At 35.5% G+C, this 16,077-nt stretch overlaps 2 protein-coding genes across 8 annotated transcripts; one reads left to right on the forward strand and one right to left on the reverse strand.

Annotated features, from left to right (window-relative positions):
• Positions 1 to 122: 122 nt before the first annotated feature.
• Positions 123 to 10,401, reverse strand: LOC110653435 (dynamin-related protein 5A). 7 transcript variants are annotated; one of them, XM_058140884.1, is made up of 17 exons: positions 10,008 to 10,401; positions 7,453 to 7,516; positions 7,235 to 7,339; positions 6,896 to 6,997; positions 6,437 to 6,487; positions 6,272 to 6,333; positions 5,845 to 5,935; positions 5,298 to 5,362; positions 4,677 to 4,871; positions 4,315 to 4,434; positions 3,969 to 4,039; positions 3,636 to 3,861; positions 3,012 to 3,062; positions 2,437 to 2,665; positions 1,940 to 2,079; positions 1,679 to 1,849; positions 123 to 168 (listed from the first exon to the last, which is right to left on the reverse strand). In XM_058140884.1, exons 1-16 carry the CDS (start codon positions 10,134 to 10,136, stop codon positions 1,718 to 1,720), a joined length of 1,833 nt encoding a protein of 610 aa, XP_057996867.1. In that variant the 5' UTR covers positions 10,137 to 10,401; the 3' UTR covers positions 123 to 168; positions 1,679 to 1,717. The 7 variants fall into 7 exon arrangements, with proteins under 7 accessions (XP_057996867.1, XP_057996865.1, XP_021664765.1 ...); XM_058140882.1 differs by lacking the exon at positions 123 to 168 and adding an exon at positions 1,317 to 1,548; XM_021809073.2 differs by lacking the exon at positions 123 to 168 and adding an exon at positions 7,753 to 7,786 and having other exon boundaries at positions 1,637 to 1,849; positions 9,864 to 10,401.
• A 2,832-nt stretch (positions 10,402 to 13,233) lies between these two features.
• On the forward strand, positions 13,234 to 16,077 carry LOC110653448 (phosphatidylinositol 4-kinase gamma 4). The gene is made up of 2 exons (XM_021809095.2): positions 13,234 to 15,176; positions 15,460 to 16,077. The coding sequence occupies exons 1-2, from the start codon at positions 13,794 to 13,796 to the stop codon at positions 15,844 to 15,846; spliced, it is 1,770 nt and encodes a 589-aa protein (XP_021664787.2). The 5' UTR covers positions 13,234 to 13,793; the 3' UTR covers positions 15,847 to 16,077.

The raw sequence follows: 16,077 nt of genomic DNA on the forward strand, positions 1-16,077 counted from the left end.
CTTTTGCCCAGCAAGAAACACAAATTAAGCTCAAAGTTAATCTAATGCGCTGAGGAGCAATATACAGCAAAATTCTTGATCGAGGAGGCATTACCTTACAAATTAAGAAGCAATAAAGTTCATGTTGTTTACAGGTCTTCTTGTTGAATGCCACACACGAACTTCATCCTGAGGAAGGGAAAAAACAATGTCCAAACTAAGTTCTTTTTACATCACATTACGTTCAGCTTTAAATTTTCTTGGGAAATTTCAAGATTCTCATACGTAAGCCTCAGAGACTGAGCATGGATAGAGGCAAATAGTTGAACAGATTGTACAAATTTAGTGGTTAAATGAACCAGGCGTCTTTATCTCATCAATTTCAACAACGCATAGGATTGAGGTTGATAGTCCAAATTTCCCTGGCACTGCAGGAGCTTTTGCGTAACAAAAGGATCTATGCATCTTTATCATATTGTTATTCTTGATCTAATCATCTCCAGCCAAGAATTTCCCTTACTAAAGATAAAATTCATTAGTTGTATTTAATAGAATGAATACATATTTTACTCCCTAAACTTTACTAAAGAGGCCTGTAGGCTGTAACACTGGAATCTAAAATCTAAAGTCTTCTTGGATTGGATTGGATTCTTATTTTATCTTTGCCGACTTGTTCTTCAAAATCTCTCTTGGTTTCTGGTGTAAGGTATCATTTTCTCTTAAATTGCTAATTCTACTTGTTTTTTTGCTCAATTCCTTTTCGTTTCCAATTTACTCTCTCTTCCGCTACTGAAATCAAATTTCTGCCAAGGAACAACAATGAAATCGACAAGTGAGGTCGGAAATCGATATTTTTGTCATCAACACGACAAAAACAGGTTCTGTCATTCCCCAATTTCTAATTTTGAGAGAATTTTTGGAGTATTAATTGAGATTGGAGAGGGAGAGAAAAGTTTAGTAGAAAGGGAATTTTTTTTTTTTTAATTCGAGAGCAGGGTTTAAGGTTCTTTCTGAAGATTAATTAGGTTGGATGCCGAGAATTTTTTTTATTAATGTTATAATTATTACAAACGTTACATAAAATTATTTTTAATTTTTCACTAATATTTTTCATATAAAAATAAATATAATAATTTTTAAATAAAATTTTTCTTCTAATAATATCTATCTTAACTAATATATTTAATTTAATAATTATTATATTTATTTTTATATGAAAATAAATTTCTAATAATTATCACATTAATAAAAAATTAAAATAAATTAAGTGAATACTGAATAGTAATATATATATATAATCAAACCTTTTTAATAAAATTTAGAAGTTAAAATATGCGATCATTAAATCAACGTGTGCAGGATTTATTTACTAATTCAAACGTCGTTTTCAATTTCAACACCTTACGGCACCGGCGGTGTAGCTGATACGGTGGAGCGTTCGCTTCGCATGCGAGAGGCACGGGGTTCGATTCCCTGCACCTTCGTGCCGTTTTCAGTTTTAGCCTTTCGTCCTTCCTTTTTAAAAGCGAACTTGTGCCCCACAGTCTGTACACTCTTTTTCACTGGCCACTGGCCAAGTTGTCAGTGAATTCGTGATATTGTATTAAAGGAAAACGATGGCTCATTGAATCATACAAAAATGACTAGCTAAGAAAGATAAGGTATAAAGAATGAATTTCAAAGAATTGATTTGATCCACCTGCTGAATCCAAAAGGTCTAAGAAAGAATCTCTCTTCTCTACTTGGCTGCCCATGCAACTGCATCTATCTCTGCTTGGGCACTTCTGTACAATTCCAGTCTCTTCGCAAGGGAGGTACGTCGCTGCATCACTGCTGGATCCTCGTCCAACAAAGAAGACAACTGTTTTGTCTGAAACATAAATATAGATATAGTAATTAATTAGCACCCATTCAGCCACTTCTCATATTCACACAAGGAAAGAAAGAATAGAGTCCTCACCTCTTTCTTACCCAACTCTGCAAAGAAATAATCAAGTAAACTGCGTTTTGCTTCCCTCACTTGACTATAGACAACAGACTTGGGAATAGAATTTCTCAAACTTGCACAAACCATGTTCACGTACGACAGTACATTGCTTCCTGTAAGTTGATAATAACACAAATAAAAAAATCAACATGTTAAAAATTCTAGGATCATGGACCACCACAGTGCACCAATCAGGATGGAGAAACACTGCATGTTTCATTATCCAAGTTGATTTGCTGGTTCTTCCATTTTTATTCCCTATCTCTTTTTTCTTTCTTTAACAAATGGATGACCTTACAACCTCCACTAACCACTCGATACCACTTATCCCGAGCAAGATATCATGGGTTCAGAACTCCCAAGCATATAGCAGTCCCTTAATTGGGCGTCTTTGAGGCAAGCCATACCTTACTCTAAATTAAACATGCAGCTCAGATGTTCTATTGACAAGGTTGCTTCTAGCCACTTACCAACTCGCCTAAGATAAGAATCATTATATCGGTCAAAAATTGAATGTGCAGGATTTCCACCCTTCTCAACATCTTGAGGAAGTTTCCGGAAAAATTCCACAGTCAAGTAACAACACTCCATATCGACTAGCTGTAAAGTTGCTTTCTTGCTTTCTTCCCTCATCCGCTCCAATGATTCAATAGCTGCATTGCTGACTTCCACTCTCAGAGTAGGATACTGCTTTAGTTCCTGCAAGAAATAGTCACAGCAACCACTTAGAGGTTAAAAATCTACAAATGCAATAGAAAGCAACTATATCCGAATGAAGATTTAGTTTCCAAAAACAAAATTGGATCACTTATTACAATCACAGTGTAAAACTGATGTTTACACAGCAAATGCAGAGCATTTTGCCACTCTAAGAAAAGCTCAAAGAATGTGTATTCTTTTTGAGATCAACTGGATGGACATTATTAGCTATATCCTAACTTCTTGTAACTTACTTGCTAAAGCAAACCAAAATATATGGGACAGATTGAGGTTCAGATATACAAAATTCAATGGGGGTCGTTACAGTAACAATGGAGGTACTTGCCAAGGTCTCACTGATAGACTTTTGAACCAGCTCCTTCAGTATAGCATGGACCTGAAATCATGAAAAAAGCAGAGATCAAACTAACCTGCACATATTATTTTGTATGTATGCAGTAACAAACAAGAACAGCAGTAGTGTTGAGAGCCATGTTTTATAAGCAATAAATGAATGGCCAGCATGAACTAAAATCCCATACCATTCCTCAAGAAAAAAAAAACATATGTTAAGTATTAACAAACAAATTGGAAATGTCACTTCGTCTGAGGATTCATTTTGCAGTCAAATTGAGAAGGTGAAACTGTCCAAACTTGGGAAAATATACATGAAAATTCAGACTTTGTAAAAGATAAAAAAGAAAAATGAACTCGAAAGGAGAGGAGTCTACAAGGTCAGAGCAACAAAAGATTTAGCTGCTTCACTCTGGAAGCAAAAGAGCAAATAAAAAGAGGATGAAGGAAATGGCAATGCAAATTTGTGTGTGCACACATATAGAATTCAAATTGTCCAAGGATAAAAATTAAAAAGGTCATCTGCACAGTGCACACATACATCTAAACGAAAAATATACCTACATAAGATAAATTTTTTCTGATGGAAATAATTTCTATGAATATGGATACATACCGCATCTACAGCTGCCTCAGCAGGAGCTCTGATAGTTACCAGAGTAGATTCAATAAGACGGCGATAACCTTGCTCAGGAGCTATTAGATGTGGCTGATATCCATCAGCTTCACATATTAGCTTTCTTACATTGTCCATTGAAAGGTGTTTATCAAATTGCAACCTCTTGAGAGCAGCAGGTAACTGATTATCGAACACAAGATAGATTTTCTCACCACCAGAACGTCTGCAGCCAACAGGTGTTATCCAACCCAAGATCATTTACCAACAGAAGAGGATTAACATTATATTCCATTTAATTATAAAAACACACCACAGTATCAAAACACATACATTCCATCAAGACGTTCTTTAAATATTTGATCAAAAGAACGGCAAATTTCCATTATCATGTATAATTTTCCCTGCATTGGACAAGAAATAATACAAATTACCAATGTTTCTCACAAAAAGAATCAAGTATTCTGCAGGTGTAAATTAATACTGCGAGGGGCAAAAGGAAGACAAAATATTTATCATGGTGGATATAAAAGGCCACCCAACTTCCATCAGATGGGTGATAATGTAATAAAACCAGAAAGAAATAGTACAACAACAACTAACCCTTAATCCCAAACAGTACAACAGAAAGAAATAGTGGTGAGAGAACAATCCAAGCAATGATGAATTTAATGCTCACCCCAGCATCAGTAGCAACGGGCTTCCCAAGACGACTCAATTCTGATTCTAGTTCAGCAATAGTTTTGTTGATAAGAGACTGAAGGCCAGGAATTCGAGACTTGATGACTTGTTCCAAATGCTGAAAATTTAGACACATTCAGCATGATGCGCAGTGTTGACAGTGACACCAGAACAACATTAACTTAGATTACTGCTACAACAGAACCTTGCAACTAGAATACTTGTTATTTTATAAAATGCATTATCATCTGTTTATGCCACAAAGAAAAGTTCACATATAGTGCAACCACATGCACACAAGTGCTCATGTGTATGAGCATTGATGCACATTTTAAAACTCCCAGTGCCATCTCGGCATACCTTAGAAAGCATCTTTCCTAAATGCTCAGAGCCCATCCTTTGAGCAAGATGCCGGTACTCAGGGCTACTTTGAAAATATTCCCTCTCTCTACGACGAGCAGCAATCATGTCCACACTTTTGTTGATATCAGCCTGAGAGCGGTTAACAACACCAATCCAAGGGAACTGTAGCTTATATGATCTTCCTTCCAAGATCTGCGAAACCACCCAGAGTATTAGGAGAAATTCATTTTAATACTCGAACACTTCCATTTTAGTAAGAATGACAAAAATTCAAACAGAAGAAAAGGACTCTTTAACTGGAAATCTGAACTATGACCCCAGTACTGAAATAAAATTAGTAATGTCACATCCAATAATAAATATCTAAATATCTAGCACAGCGGGGAAATCTAATCAGAACTGTTTTTCACTTCTTATTACACATTATAAGAGCACATATGGAAAAAAATTACTTCAAATAAAGTACTGCCCAAATTAATATACTCCACCTTTTCCAGCATTAGTGCTTCTCCAGGGAAAAAGAGAAGCACTATCAGCCTTCAGAATCCAATTAGAAGAACAAACTCTACAATGAAATAACAAAATTTAATCAAATGAATTAATTAAAAGTGAACTTACATCAACTGCATCAGTACCCTTGTCCATGAGATCAATCTTCGTCAAAACTCCAAAGGTTCGCTCCCCTAAATTTATCAAACAAATTTGACGCATGCAGCATACGTGCAAGGATAAAGTCCCAAGATTTAACAAAAAAAGAAATCATTTATGAAATTCAAGAAAAAAAGTTAATTAGTAGAAATTAAATGTGTAAAACTCCAAAAATTTCGTAACAGAAATAATGAATATGTTCAATGTTTTTGAATGAATAAGCATATTTCTTATCTGGAGATATTGGGTCCCGAAAATCAAAAATACAAAAGTTGAATACAAAGAACAAGCAGAGGTGAAATAAGTTCCATCCCACTGATTGAAATGGATGACTCATTTATTTTCAGTCTTCCATATCTTAAGTTCCCAAAAAATTTCAAATCATCCATCCTGGTTATTTTTGCATTTCAGCAACTTGTTAGCAAATATGACTTGATTTTTCAAATTGATTATATGAATCAATGTATCAGGTGCAACATATAGAATTGTCTAGAACAAAAGGTATCTTAATTATTACCTTTGGGGTCAACTTCACGAGATATCTTAATCGCATCTGACGTAGCAAGATCCTGATTGGCAGGAGAAATTGCCAGAATAATACAGTTGGGCTGCAATAATTGACAAATATATTTGAATGAACTTCCTTAGGAAAGTATCCACCCAAAAAAAGGAGTAGCCACCCAAAGCACATATTTTTCTTGTGGTATAATCTTTGGGAACTGACATTATGCCATTACACATCAAGCAGGGTTTAAAATCCACCACTATTCCCATTTCAATTGTTTATGATACAAAAAACATGGCAAAAAAACAGAAAATCAGCATTATATTTCATAAAAGTCTTACTTGACCATCAATAGAAAGGAGTTTCAGAACTTTAGATTAACAAAAAAAAAAATCCATTATATTGCATGAAAGATTTTTAGAACAAGTGATGATATTACCTTCTCAATATATGACCGGATCATGTTCTCAATGTCCATCACAATACTTTCTGGTTGACCCTCTATGATACACAATTGATATATTGTCAGTTAGTTTGTAATAAATGATAATACAGGAAAAATATACAACATTAATAGACATTAGTTAATTGATGAATAACTCACCAACAGCTACTTTGGTAAGACCAGGAAGATCAATCAATGTCAAATTCACAACTGCAGAACTCCAACAATCATGAAATTTATCAGATAGCTCAAGAAGAAGAAGAAGAAGAAGAGGAAGAAGAAGAAACAATAGAAAACGTTTAGAAACTCTAGGCTGCTCAAAGGAAAAAACTATTTTGGGTATCAGTGACTCAGTTAGAAACTCTAGGCTGCTCCAATACAAAAAATAAATAAATAAAAAAATAAAATAAAATAAAAAAACTTTAGCTTAATGAGGATCAGTAATTGATTCTCAACCCTTCTATTTTTTTTGTTCATCAAATCAATCAACAGATTCCATCATCATCATCACTTGGTTTAAAATCAATAATTCAGACTGATTTAAAATCCTATCTCATGTCCATTGTAAGAATATAAGGTGTAATTAGTATCACTGTGTAATTAGTATCACTATCTCACCATTGGGGGAATAAATGCTAAGATGGATTGGAACAGTAGAGATTTGTTTGGTGCGGCCAGTCTCCCGATCGGTCTCATCAGAGATCTCCTGCCTCACAGCAGCTATACAAAATACAATAAAGATTGGCAATTGTGGCAGAGACATATGACATATGTACCAAATAATTGCACAAGAAAAAAAAAAAAAGTCAACCAAACACAAACTGCACAGAACTAATTGTCATCACATCTGTACCTAGCAGCAGTAGATTTAACAGAAAATGATATTTATTGACGTGCACACACACAAAAGGGAAAAAGAGAATGAAAAAATGCACCCCTTTCTTATATATAGTATACCAAAATCAGTGAATTTCTTTCTTGGGAGATGCATAAACTCAGCATATTCTCTTCCTTCATCAATCCTATGAAGCTGCAGGACAAGTGGACGTCGTGTAACAATCCCTGAAAACAAAGTATTTGTGTCATTGCAAGGAATGGAAGAAGATACATGCAGGCAAATAATCATATGTATATGTATGCATGTGGAGATGAAAAGAATTAACAGAATGAATTACCTGCCCCGCGAGGTAGAAAGTCCTTGCCAACAATGCTCTCCAAGACTGAAGACTTCCCAGAACTCTGCAAACAATGACAGCTGTACATAATTAAATAGAACACTTCCTCAAAAGGACTTAACCAAAAAGAACAACAATTTATGTATCAGTACTCACTATTCCTGTTTACAAGGTCAACTTCACCAAAAACTACCAAAAGTATCAAAGGGGCATGAGGCTATTAATTCAATTTCTTTCTAAAATCCTATTTAAAAGTTAAATTTTACCATAAAACACACAAGAGAAGAAGCACAAGCTTACCAATATGTGATTGCATGAGAAGAGGATCAATCAACTTTTAAGATTTAAGCCATCAAGGAACTCCAGGTATATGCACTCTCATGCATGCAAAGAGTACAAAAGGGAAAATTGTGGGATACAAACAAGGACAGAGACAATAAATGAGGCAAAAACGGCTAATAAAATTTTAAACCTCACAGCAAAGCATTCCCAAATTTCTACTGCCATGCAACTCAAACTATGATTCTATTCACATGTGGCATTGCTACTTCAATTGAAAAAAAAAAAGTAAAGTGAATTGTGCGCATTGAAAATTTAATGGGTAAATTTCACTCATGGTACATGAATTTTAGGATTGGCAACAGCATGATACATAAACTTTAAATTTTCACTTAAAACCTCCCAAATTATAATAAAAGTAACTTTAAACTCCATGTAACCTGCAATAGCTGGTTTAAAGGTAAAATGGTGACATAATATATTTTTTCTTTCTACTCTACTGTGTATTCCCTCACACTCTCTCTCAACTTTATTTTGTTTTTCTCTCTTGCATTCAATACCTTCTTTATCCTCTCGGCTCCTTCTTCATCTTCTCTCACGACTTTGAAGAGAACTTCATCCATTATTTATTTAACAATTTCTTTTACTTCTTCGGGATGTGAAGACTCTAGTGTATAGAAATGCTTCAAGCTGCAAAGTATACCATATCAGAATTATGGTTTGGTAAAGGAGCAGTATGTATTGCATTTGCCATTCACCCAAAGAGAAAAAAAATTGACAATAAAATAAGACATGATTTATGGAAATGAGAAAAAAAAAATAAAAGAAGTAGAATAGAAAAATTGCAAACAAAAATGCTCTCAAGATCTATAAACAAAAATTCCAAAAATTTCTTAAAAAAAATAGAAAAAAAGTCTTTGCTCCTTCAATGTGACAATTTCTAATTTTGAATCACCTTCCATACTTCCCATGGCCTTCAATTCTGTTGGTCTCGTATGAAATACCAAAATATGGCATAAAAAAAGGAAAATAAAAAAGGAAAACATTATTCCCATGGGCTTCTTCTCTCTCACTTCATACCTCTTTTGGCAAATATCGTCAAACCATAAACTGTTACTCACCAAAAATTCCAAAACAAAAAAACAAAAGAGAAAAAGAGGAAAAATAATTAGAACCCAACAACAAGGCATATAAGGAAAGAAAAGAAAAAAAAAACCCTTCCAATAAAACCCAAATTAAGAAAGAAAAAAAACCTAGTCTTCAACATGGCAAAAAATCTAGAATTAAATCAAGGCAAGGAGAAAGGAGATTATTGTGTTTTTTGTTAAAGTTATTTTTATGTTAATTGATTTTAAAATTATATAAACACACAAAACAATCGATGAAAAAGAAATTAAGTTAAACCTGATAGGCTGGATATTTTGGTTGTGGAAGAAACCTATCTAGCAAAAGCCAGTAAAACTTGAGGAAGAAGAAGGCACTACCCAAAATTTGATGTATATTGCATCTTTTATGAAATTAATTTTTTTTATAGGTATATGTTGTCCTGTTGAAGATATAAAAGTTAAACGGATGAATAAGTTGAAATAACTTAGATCTAGATGCGCTTATAATACACTTACTAAGAATGGAAGTGGATGGGTTTCAAAGTCGTAAGCGAGGAAGAAGGAGCCAAGAGAATGAATAGTTAGGAGGATGAAGAAGGCCTTGAATCCAAGAGGGAGAAATAAAATAAAGATGAGAAAGAATGAGAGTGATACATGGCGAAAGAGAAAGAAAGGGAATATAAAATTTTTAAACCTATTTTGATGTAATATATCATCATTTTAATGTTAAAGCAGCGATTGTAGGCTACATAGGGTTTAAAGTTACTTAAAATTTAAGCAATTTTAAGTTAAAATTTATGTATCATCCGATCTCAAAATTCATGTATCATAGGTGAAATTCACCCAAAATTTAATACTAAACTATCTGTTCAAATACAAATTAAAACAAACAAAAACCATTCAAGCATCTTAGAAGTGGTTACGGATTCAATTTCCCAAGCAAGAACCAATAATAATCTCAAAAGTTGAACGAAATTCAAGAAAAATGCCAAAAAACACCCGCATTGTGAGCTCTAAAAAGGATACAAAATAAAAGAACGTACTCTAGAATCGCTAGCTAAACCTGATTTTCAAGCTAGCATTCGCAGATTATTTAAATGATTCAAATAAAAAATATATGATCCGACGTTATCAAAGGTCGGTAATAAAAGCATCTTTGATAGATGAGACCTGGCCACCGACGACGGCAATGGCGGGTAAAGAGTCCCAGAGAGTAGGCAAGGCGCTTTCTTCGCCGTGATCTCCAAGGGCAGTACACGCCCTCTGTATCTTGTTTACCAATGATATCAAATTCTCCATCGGTGCTTGATTTTTGGTGGCGGGAAATAATCAGAGGGTGCGAAGCGAAATGGAAGATTACTTAGTTAGTTATAAGGATTTGTGGTTTTACTTTTCTTTATGATTCCTTTTTCTGTCGTTTAAGGAGGGAGGGAAGAGAAAAGAAGCGATTGCGTTAAATAAAAAGTGTGGAAGAAAGAATCGAAGAAGAAGAGGTTGGCGAACGAACCGGGAAAAGGAAAGGAAGGTCAGTTAAAGATTCAAGAGAGGGAAAGGGATCGTGGAAACTTTCTAACGTTATTTTCCTGTTTTACTACATTACCCTTCTTCTTTTAATAGGTCCAAATTCAAAAAGTTAGGCTCAACCCAAATCCCCTTTTCTACTTATTCTTCTTGGGCTTTCCAAGCCCCATTTTAAAGTACAACCCACTGAACCAGAGCAGGTTTCTTGCCTCCTCTCATGGACTCCAACTCTAAACCCCACTTTTAACTATTTCTACTGTCGCATCGCCTTTATTGTTTCTCATTCCCCAACATGAGCTGGAGCATTTTGTTATGGCCCTATGTCTTTATATGTTGACTTTATGGCTAGTGGTCTTGATAAATTGGAATGATTTTTTTGTCTGAAGCTAGGTCCCAAGTTCAGTTAAATGTATTCTCCATGTAGTTTCTTCCTGGGATCAACTGATAACCATTCGGATTGGGAGTTCATCTGGAGATCTAGCTTTTCGATATTGCTAATGGTGGAGACAGATAACGTGCATAGCGAGGGAATTCAGCGGATCATTGCTTTTTACCATTTAGTGGATAATCCTGATAAGCATTTGAGTGCATACTGAAAACTGCAAAGACCTGAAATTTGGTGTTTGAGCAACCTATTGTCAAATAGCGGTGAGCATTATTCGTTTTAACCAAGGGACTGATCGGAATTGATTTTTTGGTTTCTGGTTGGTTTGATTAGTTATCAGAAAAATTTTCGTTTATCAATTCAATTACTTGGAAATTTCTATTGGTTTTATCATGGTCTATTAGGTATCTGAATGCCTGCTTATCGTTGGGGTAATATACTGCTTTGTTTCATCAAAAGTAAACCCCATAGCCATAAAACATGAAGCCTTGAATTCTGATGATCATCTCTTCAGTTTTCAAATTGCATTTGGCAATGATGAATTCTTCACATTATTGTGCGTAAATAGAAGAATGTCTCAGTCTGTCAAATCAGTAATAGTGCCATATAGTCGCTTAATCTTAGACTCATTGGTTAGGATTATGGTGGGAATTTATTTTTACTTGGACTAGGATATGATATCTTAATGGGTGTGTGTCTGGGTGTTGGGTCCGCCTAGTTTACAAACTTTCATAGATTTTGCCCCTAATTTGAAGTTGGAAGGTGTCCCATTCTGTCAGGGTTGTGTTGGGTCCACCTAGTTTACAAACTTTCATAGATTTTGCCACTAATTTGAAGTTGGAAGGTGTCCCATTCTGCCAGGGTTTCCTTATCCAGCACAGTTACCTAAGTAAAGTGAGGATCAAAGTAATTATGTTGCCATTTTTGTTACAGAGTTGGGAGCTCTAAAATGAGCGTAGTTAGTAGCTGCCAACTGAACAGGTGAATTGATTTGGAAACATGATCACAAAGTTCTCATTATTAACATTGTGGAATCAACTATGAGAATGTTGTGAGGAAATTGGATCTTGGTGTAATTCAATTGTGAGAACTATTAGCCTTGTGTAAAATGTCAATAGGAATTGGGATTACTAGACTTTCATTTTAAGCGGTGTCTTTATCTAGAGTACATCTTATAACATTTAAGCGATACCCTAACTGCAATCCAGCAAACACGTAATTTATTGCCTGAACCTTAGGTTAAGTAGTGCATCTTTCAAACCCATGGCTAATTACACTTTATTTCATATCTCCGCCTTATAAGCCTACATATATGATTAGCTTGGTTACTTTCTTTTCCCTGCCTAGTAGTAGTGTGCATGGAACTATTGAATATCTAATACTTGTCATTTGCAGGAACTAACATGTATCTTTCCTGCCTGAACATAGGTTCTCTTAGTATGATGGTTTGGGATCTGTTCCAAGGGCATCGTATCAGTGAGAGAAAGCTCAAGGTACTTGTTGGTCATACTACATCACAGGTCTTTTCTAGAGCTGTGCTTGGCATTTTGGTTGCCTGTTATTGTTGTCCGGGTTGGTTACTTGTAACCTAAATATTCTTTACAGATTGGCAAATGACTATAAGTACATACCACATTGTGCAATTGCAGATATCATGATGATTTTAGCTGACACGAACATGATGTGGATATGACACCACACCTCAATCTATTTCAAAAATATATAATTTGTATAATTTTTTTGTCTGTTTAAATGAAGATAAAAAAAAATGAGTTCAACTTGAATAGCTATCTCTGGCTTAGTTGAAGAAGATACATAAAATGACTCCATTGGAATTCAACTCAAGCAGTACTAAGTCCAAATTTGATATCGTTTGAGATGACGTTGTTGAGAAACTTCTTTTGGCATAAACTTTTATCTTGGTCTTTTGTGTTTGCACGTACAAGTACAGTTGAAAAGTAGGGAGTTGTTTGTTAAGAGAGCGATTAATGTTGTCGGAATGGACAGAAATTGATCTGAAAATACGTAAGTATTAAAAAATTATACACGTTTATACGAAAAGCTACAATACCCCACACTTACCTCCGTCCACCCAATTCTCTTCCTCCTTTTTTATTAAAATTACCCCTCAATCCTCTTTTATTAGGACAATGTCTGTAATTATCAGAATCACTTAACTGAATTCATTCAAATTAATTTGATTTATTTCATTCAATTCAATCTAATTTTAGCTTATATTCCGCTTGATTCTTAATTTTAATAGTTTTACTAATCAAATCAAATCAAATGAACCATTACGCTCTATATCATTTTGAAAAAGATAAATATCAGTAATAATTATAAAAATAAATAGTAGTATTTAAAAAGCTCAGCTTGGAGACCACTCCAAGTATGAACAGCTGTACGCCTACTGCAAGCTACACGTGAGACAACAGGAATATTCGTTTGCATTTATTTGACCAAAAACCCCTCCAAAATTAAACAGAAAATTTGTCAAGTCATACTTTAAAAGCGCTGCGTATATAACGGAGGCGCCTCCGCGGGTCTCTTCTTTCTACTCCGTTCCTTCTCGCCCATTTTCGCGAGCACAGAATTCTTCTACGCCATCGGCGATTTAGATTAATGTAGTAAAAACAAATTCCAATTTAACTTCAGGTGCCTCTTCCCCTTCTCTTCGGTTCTTCCGGTTTGGTAAGGATCCGTTCTTCCTTTATTTTCCCTGCTCTTATGTTTTCTATCCTTTTGTGCACTGAAACCCTAATTTTTGCACGAATCTTGATCTCCTAGCTGTTGCTTCCAAATTTGATATTTTTTCCTTTGCAAAATGTTTCGGCTTTGATTTCCAGATTTTCTTTCTGGGTTTTCTGTACAGAAATTTGGGCATTCGTCTTGTAGTGTTTTTTGATCATCTATGTTGTAATTAGATGGTCATAAACAATACAAACATGTCTAATTTCTTGTGATTCCTGTATAGCTTCTAATTTGAACTCCCTTAAAATCCAAATCAATTATCGAAATATCAGTGTAGAAAAAACGAAGGGAAAAAAAAAATGTCGTCTGCTGGTGTTGCTCTCAGTCCAATTCATACGGGTTCCACACTTCCTTCTGATTATGTGAATGCCCAACCACTCCCCTGCTCTGATGAGTACATCTTGATATTTCTCTCTGTTGGGGGCTCTATGAGCCCAATGCGTGTTTTAGAGTCTGATTCCATTGAATATGTGAAGCTACGGATTCAGTCATGTAAAGGGTTTGTTGTAAAGAACCAAAAGCTGGTCTGTGGAGGCCGAGAGCTATCAAGGAGCAATTCTCTTATCCGTGACTATGGTGTCACTGATGGGAATGTTCTGCATTTGGTTCTTAGGCTTTCTGATCTCCAGGTTATAAAGGTTAAGACTGCTAGCGATAAAGAATATACCTTTTCTGTGGAGCGAGGGAGAGATGTTGGGTATGTGAAACAACAGGTTGCTAAGAAGGAGAGGGAGTTTGATGACCTTGATGAGCAAGAGGTCGTTTGTGATGGTGAGCCGCTTGAGGATCATTGGCTTATTGATGATATCTGTAAATATAAAAATGATGTCGAGGTTCATTTTTTGGTGAGGAAATCTGCAAAGGTTCGGCCAAGGCATGTGAATAAGAATTTAGAATTGTCTATTGTGGCACCACAGTTGAATGAAGAAGAGAATGCTAGTAGGCAATATGATGTTTGTGAAGGGAATGGTGGGAGAAGTTATGAAGTTGATAGACAGATTGTTCTGAGAAAGCCTCCTGATAGAGATTTTCTACTGGAACCAATTATTGTTAATCCCAAAATTGAATTGTCCTCTGTGATTTGGAATATTGTAAATGCTACCTTTGACGGATTGGAGGGTGGAAATTGTCCAATCAGATCTATGGAGGGTACTGGGGGGGCTTATTTCATGCAAGATTCTTCTGGGCAGAAGTTTGTTTCTGTTTTCAAGCCAATTGATGAGGAACCTATGGCTGTGAACAACCCTCGAGGGCTACCACTGTCTTCTGATGGTGAAGGTTTGAAGAAAGGCACAAGAGTTGGGGAAGGAGCTATGAAGGAGGTTGCAGCTTACATTTTGGATCATCCAAAGAGTGGACGTCGATCTTTGTCTGGCGATGAGAAGGGCTTTTCTGGGGTTCCACCTACAGTTATGATTAAGTGCTTTCATAAAGGGTTTAACCATCTAGAGGATATAAATGTCAAGATTGGCTCCTTGCAGATGTTCATGGAGAACAATGGAAGTTGTGAAGATATGGGTCCCGGATCTTTTCCAGTTAAGGAAGTTCATAAAATCTGTGTGTTGGATATAAGAATGGCAAATGCAGATAGGCATGCTGGGAATATATTATTGAGCAAAGATGCAGAAGGTGGACAGACTATGCTGATTCCAATAGACCATGGATATTGCCTACCTGAAAGTGTAAGTATTTCATGCATAACCTGCTTATTAGTTTTTGGAAACTTAATACTTATTGTCTCTCCCTTTGTTGTTGGTTTAGCTTCATTTATCATTTATCTCTCCCTTTGTTGTTGGTTTAGCTTCATTTATCATTTATCTTTTACATTGCTTGTTTCAATTAATTGAGATTTGAAATTAAACATATTTTGCAGCAGTTGAGGTTTTGGACCTCGATTGCCACTATTAGATGTTATTATATATTGGTCAATTTGTAGGCTTAATCATGTATTCTTGCTTCTTGCAGTTTGAGGATTGCACATTTGATTGGCTTTATTGGCCTCAAGCTCGTCAACCTTTTGACTCTAGCACTGTTGAATATGTAAAATCATTGGATGCTGAAGAGGATATTGCTCTTCTGAAGTTCCATGGATGGGACATGCCTGTTGAATGTGCACGCACACTTCGCATCTCCACCATGCTTCTGAAGAAGGGAGTGGAGAGGGGCCTCACCCCCTTTGCTATTGGAAGGATAATGTGCAGAGAGACCTTGAAGAAGGCATCTGTTATTGAGGAGATTGTCAAAGAAGCACAGGATTCTGTTCTTCCAGGCACAAGCGAAGTTTCATTCCTGGAAACTGTATCGCACATCATGGATCGTCACGTTGATAAGATTGCCGCATCTCTGCCTTGATGGAGTGCTAAATTTGTGGATAACATGGGTGTACATGTGTATATGCACATAAGTCATCGTACTTTTGCATTTGTGGCGGGGATGCTGAATTGCCCATATAACTTTTAGTGTCCGATTCCCTATTCTTTCATATGACTTGGTAGTTTTTTTTTTTTTTTTCTCATTGAACTGAAGATGAGAACCTGGTTCTTTTATCATGAATGACCTAAAAAGTTGCTTTTGCATTCTTAA

Source organism: Hevea brasiliensis, chromosome 2 (genome assembly GCF_030052815.1).
Source record: "Hevea brasiliensis isolate MT/VB/25A 57/8 chromosome 2, ASM3005281v1, whole genome shotgun sequence".
In the NCBI taxonomy this organism is placed as follows: domain Eukaryota; kingdom Viridiplantae; phylum Streptophyta; class Magnoliopsida; order Malpighiales; family Euphorbiaceae; genus Hevea; species Hevea brasiliensis.

Coding starts and splice junctions, on each gene's coding strand:
- LOC110653435 (XM_058140884.1), bottom strand. CDS start 10,136: ATGGAGAATTTGATATCATTGGTAAACAAGATACAGAGGGCGTGTACT. Junction 6,998..7,234: donor AAAGAAATTCACTGATTTTG/GTATACTATATA, acceptor TATTTTGTATAG/CTGCTGTGAGGCAGGAGATC. Junction 4,040..4,314: donor CCGTTGCTACTGATGCTGGG/GTGAGCATTAAA, acceptor TGTCCAATGCAG/GGAAAATTATACATGATAAT.
- LOC110653448 (XM_021809095.2), top strand. CDS start 13,794: ATGTCGTCTGCTGGTGTTGCTCTCAGTCCAATTCATACGGGTTCCACA. Junction 15,177..15,459: donor GATATTGCCTACCTGAAAGT/GTAAGTATTTCA, acceptor TGCTTCTTGCAG/TTTGAGGATTGCACATTTGA.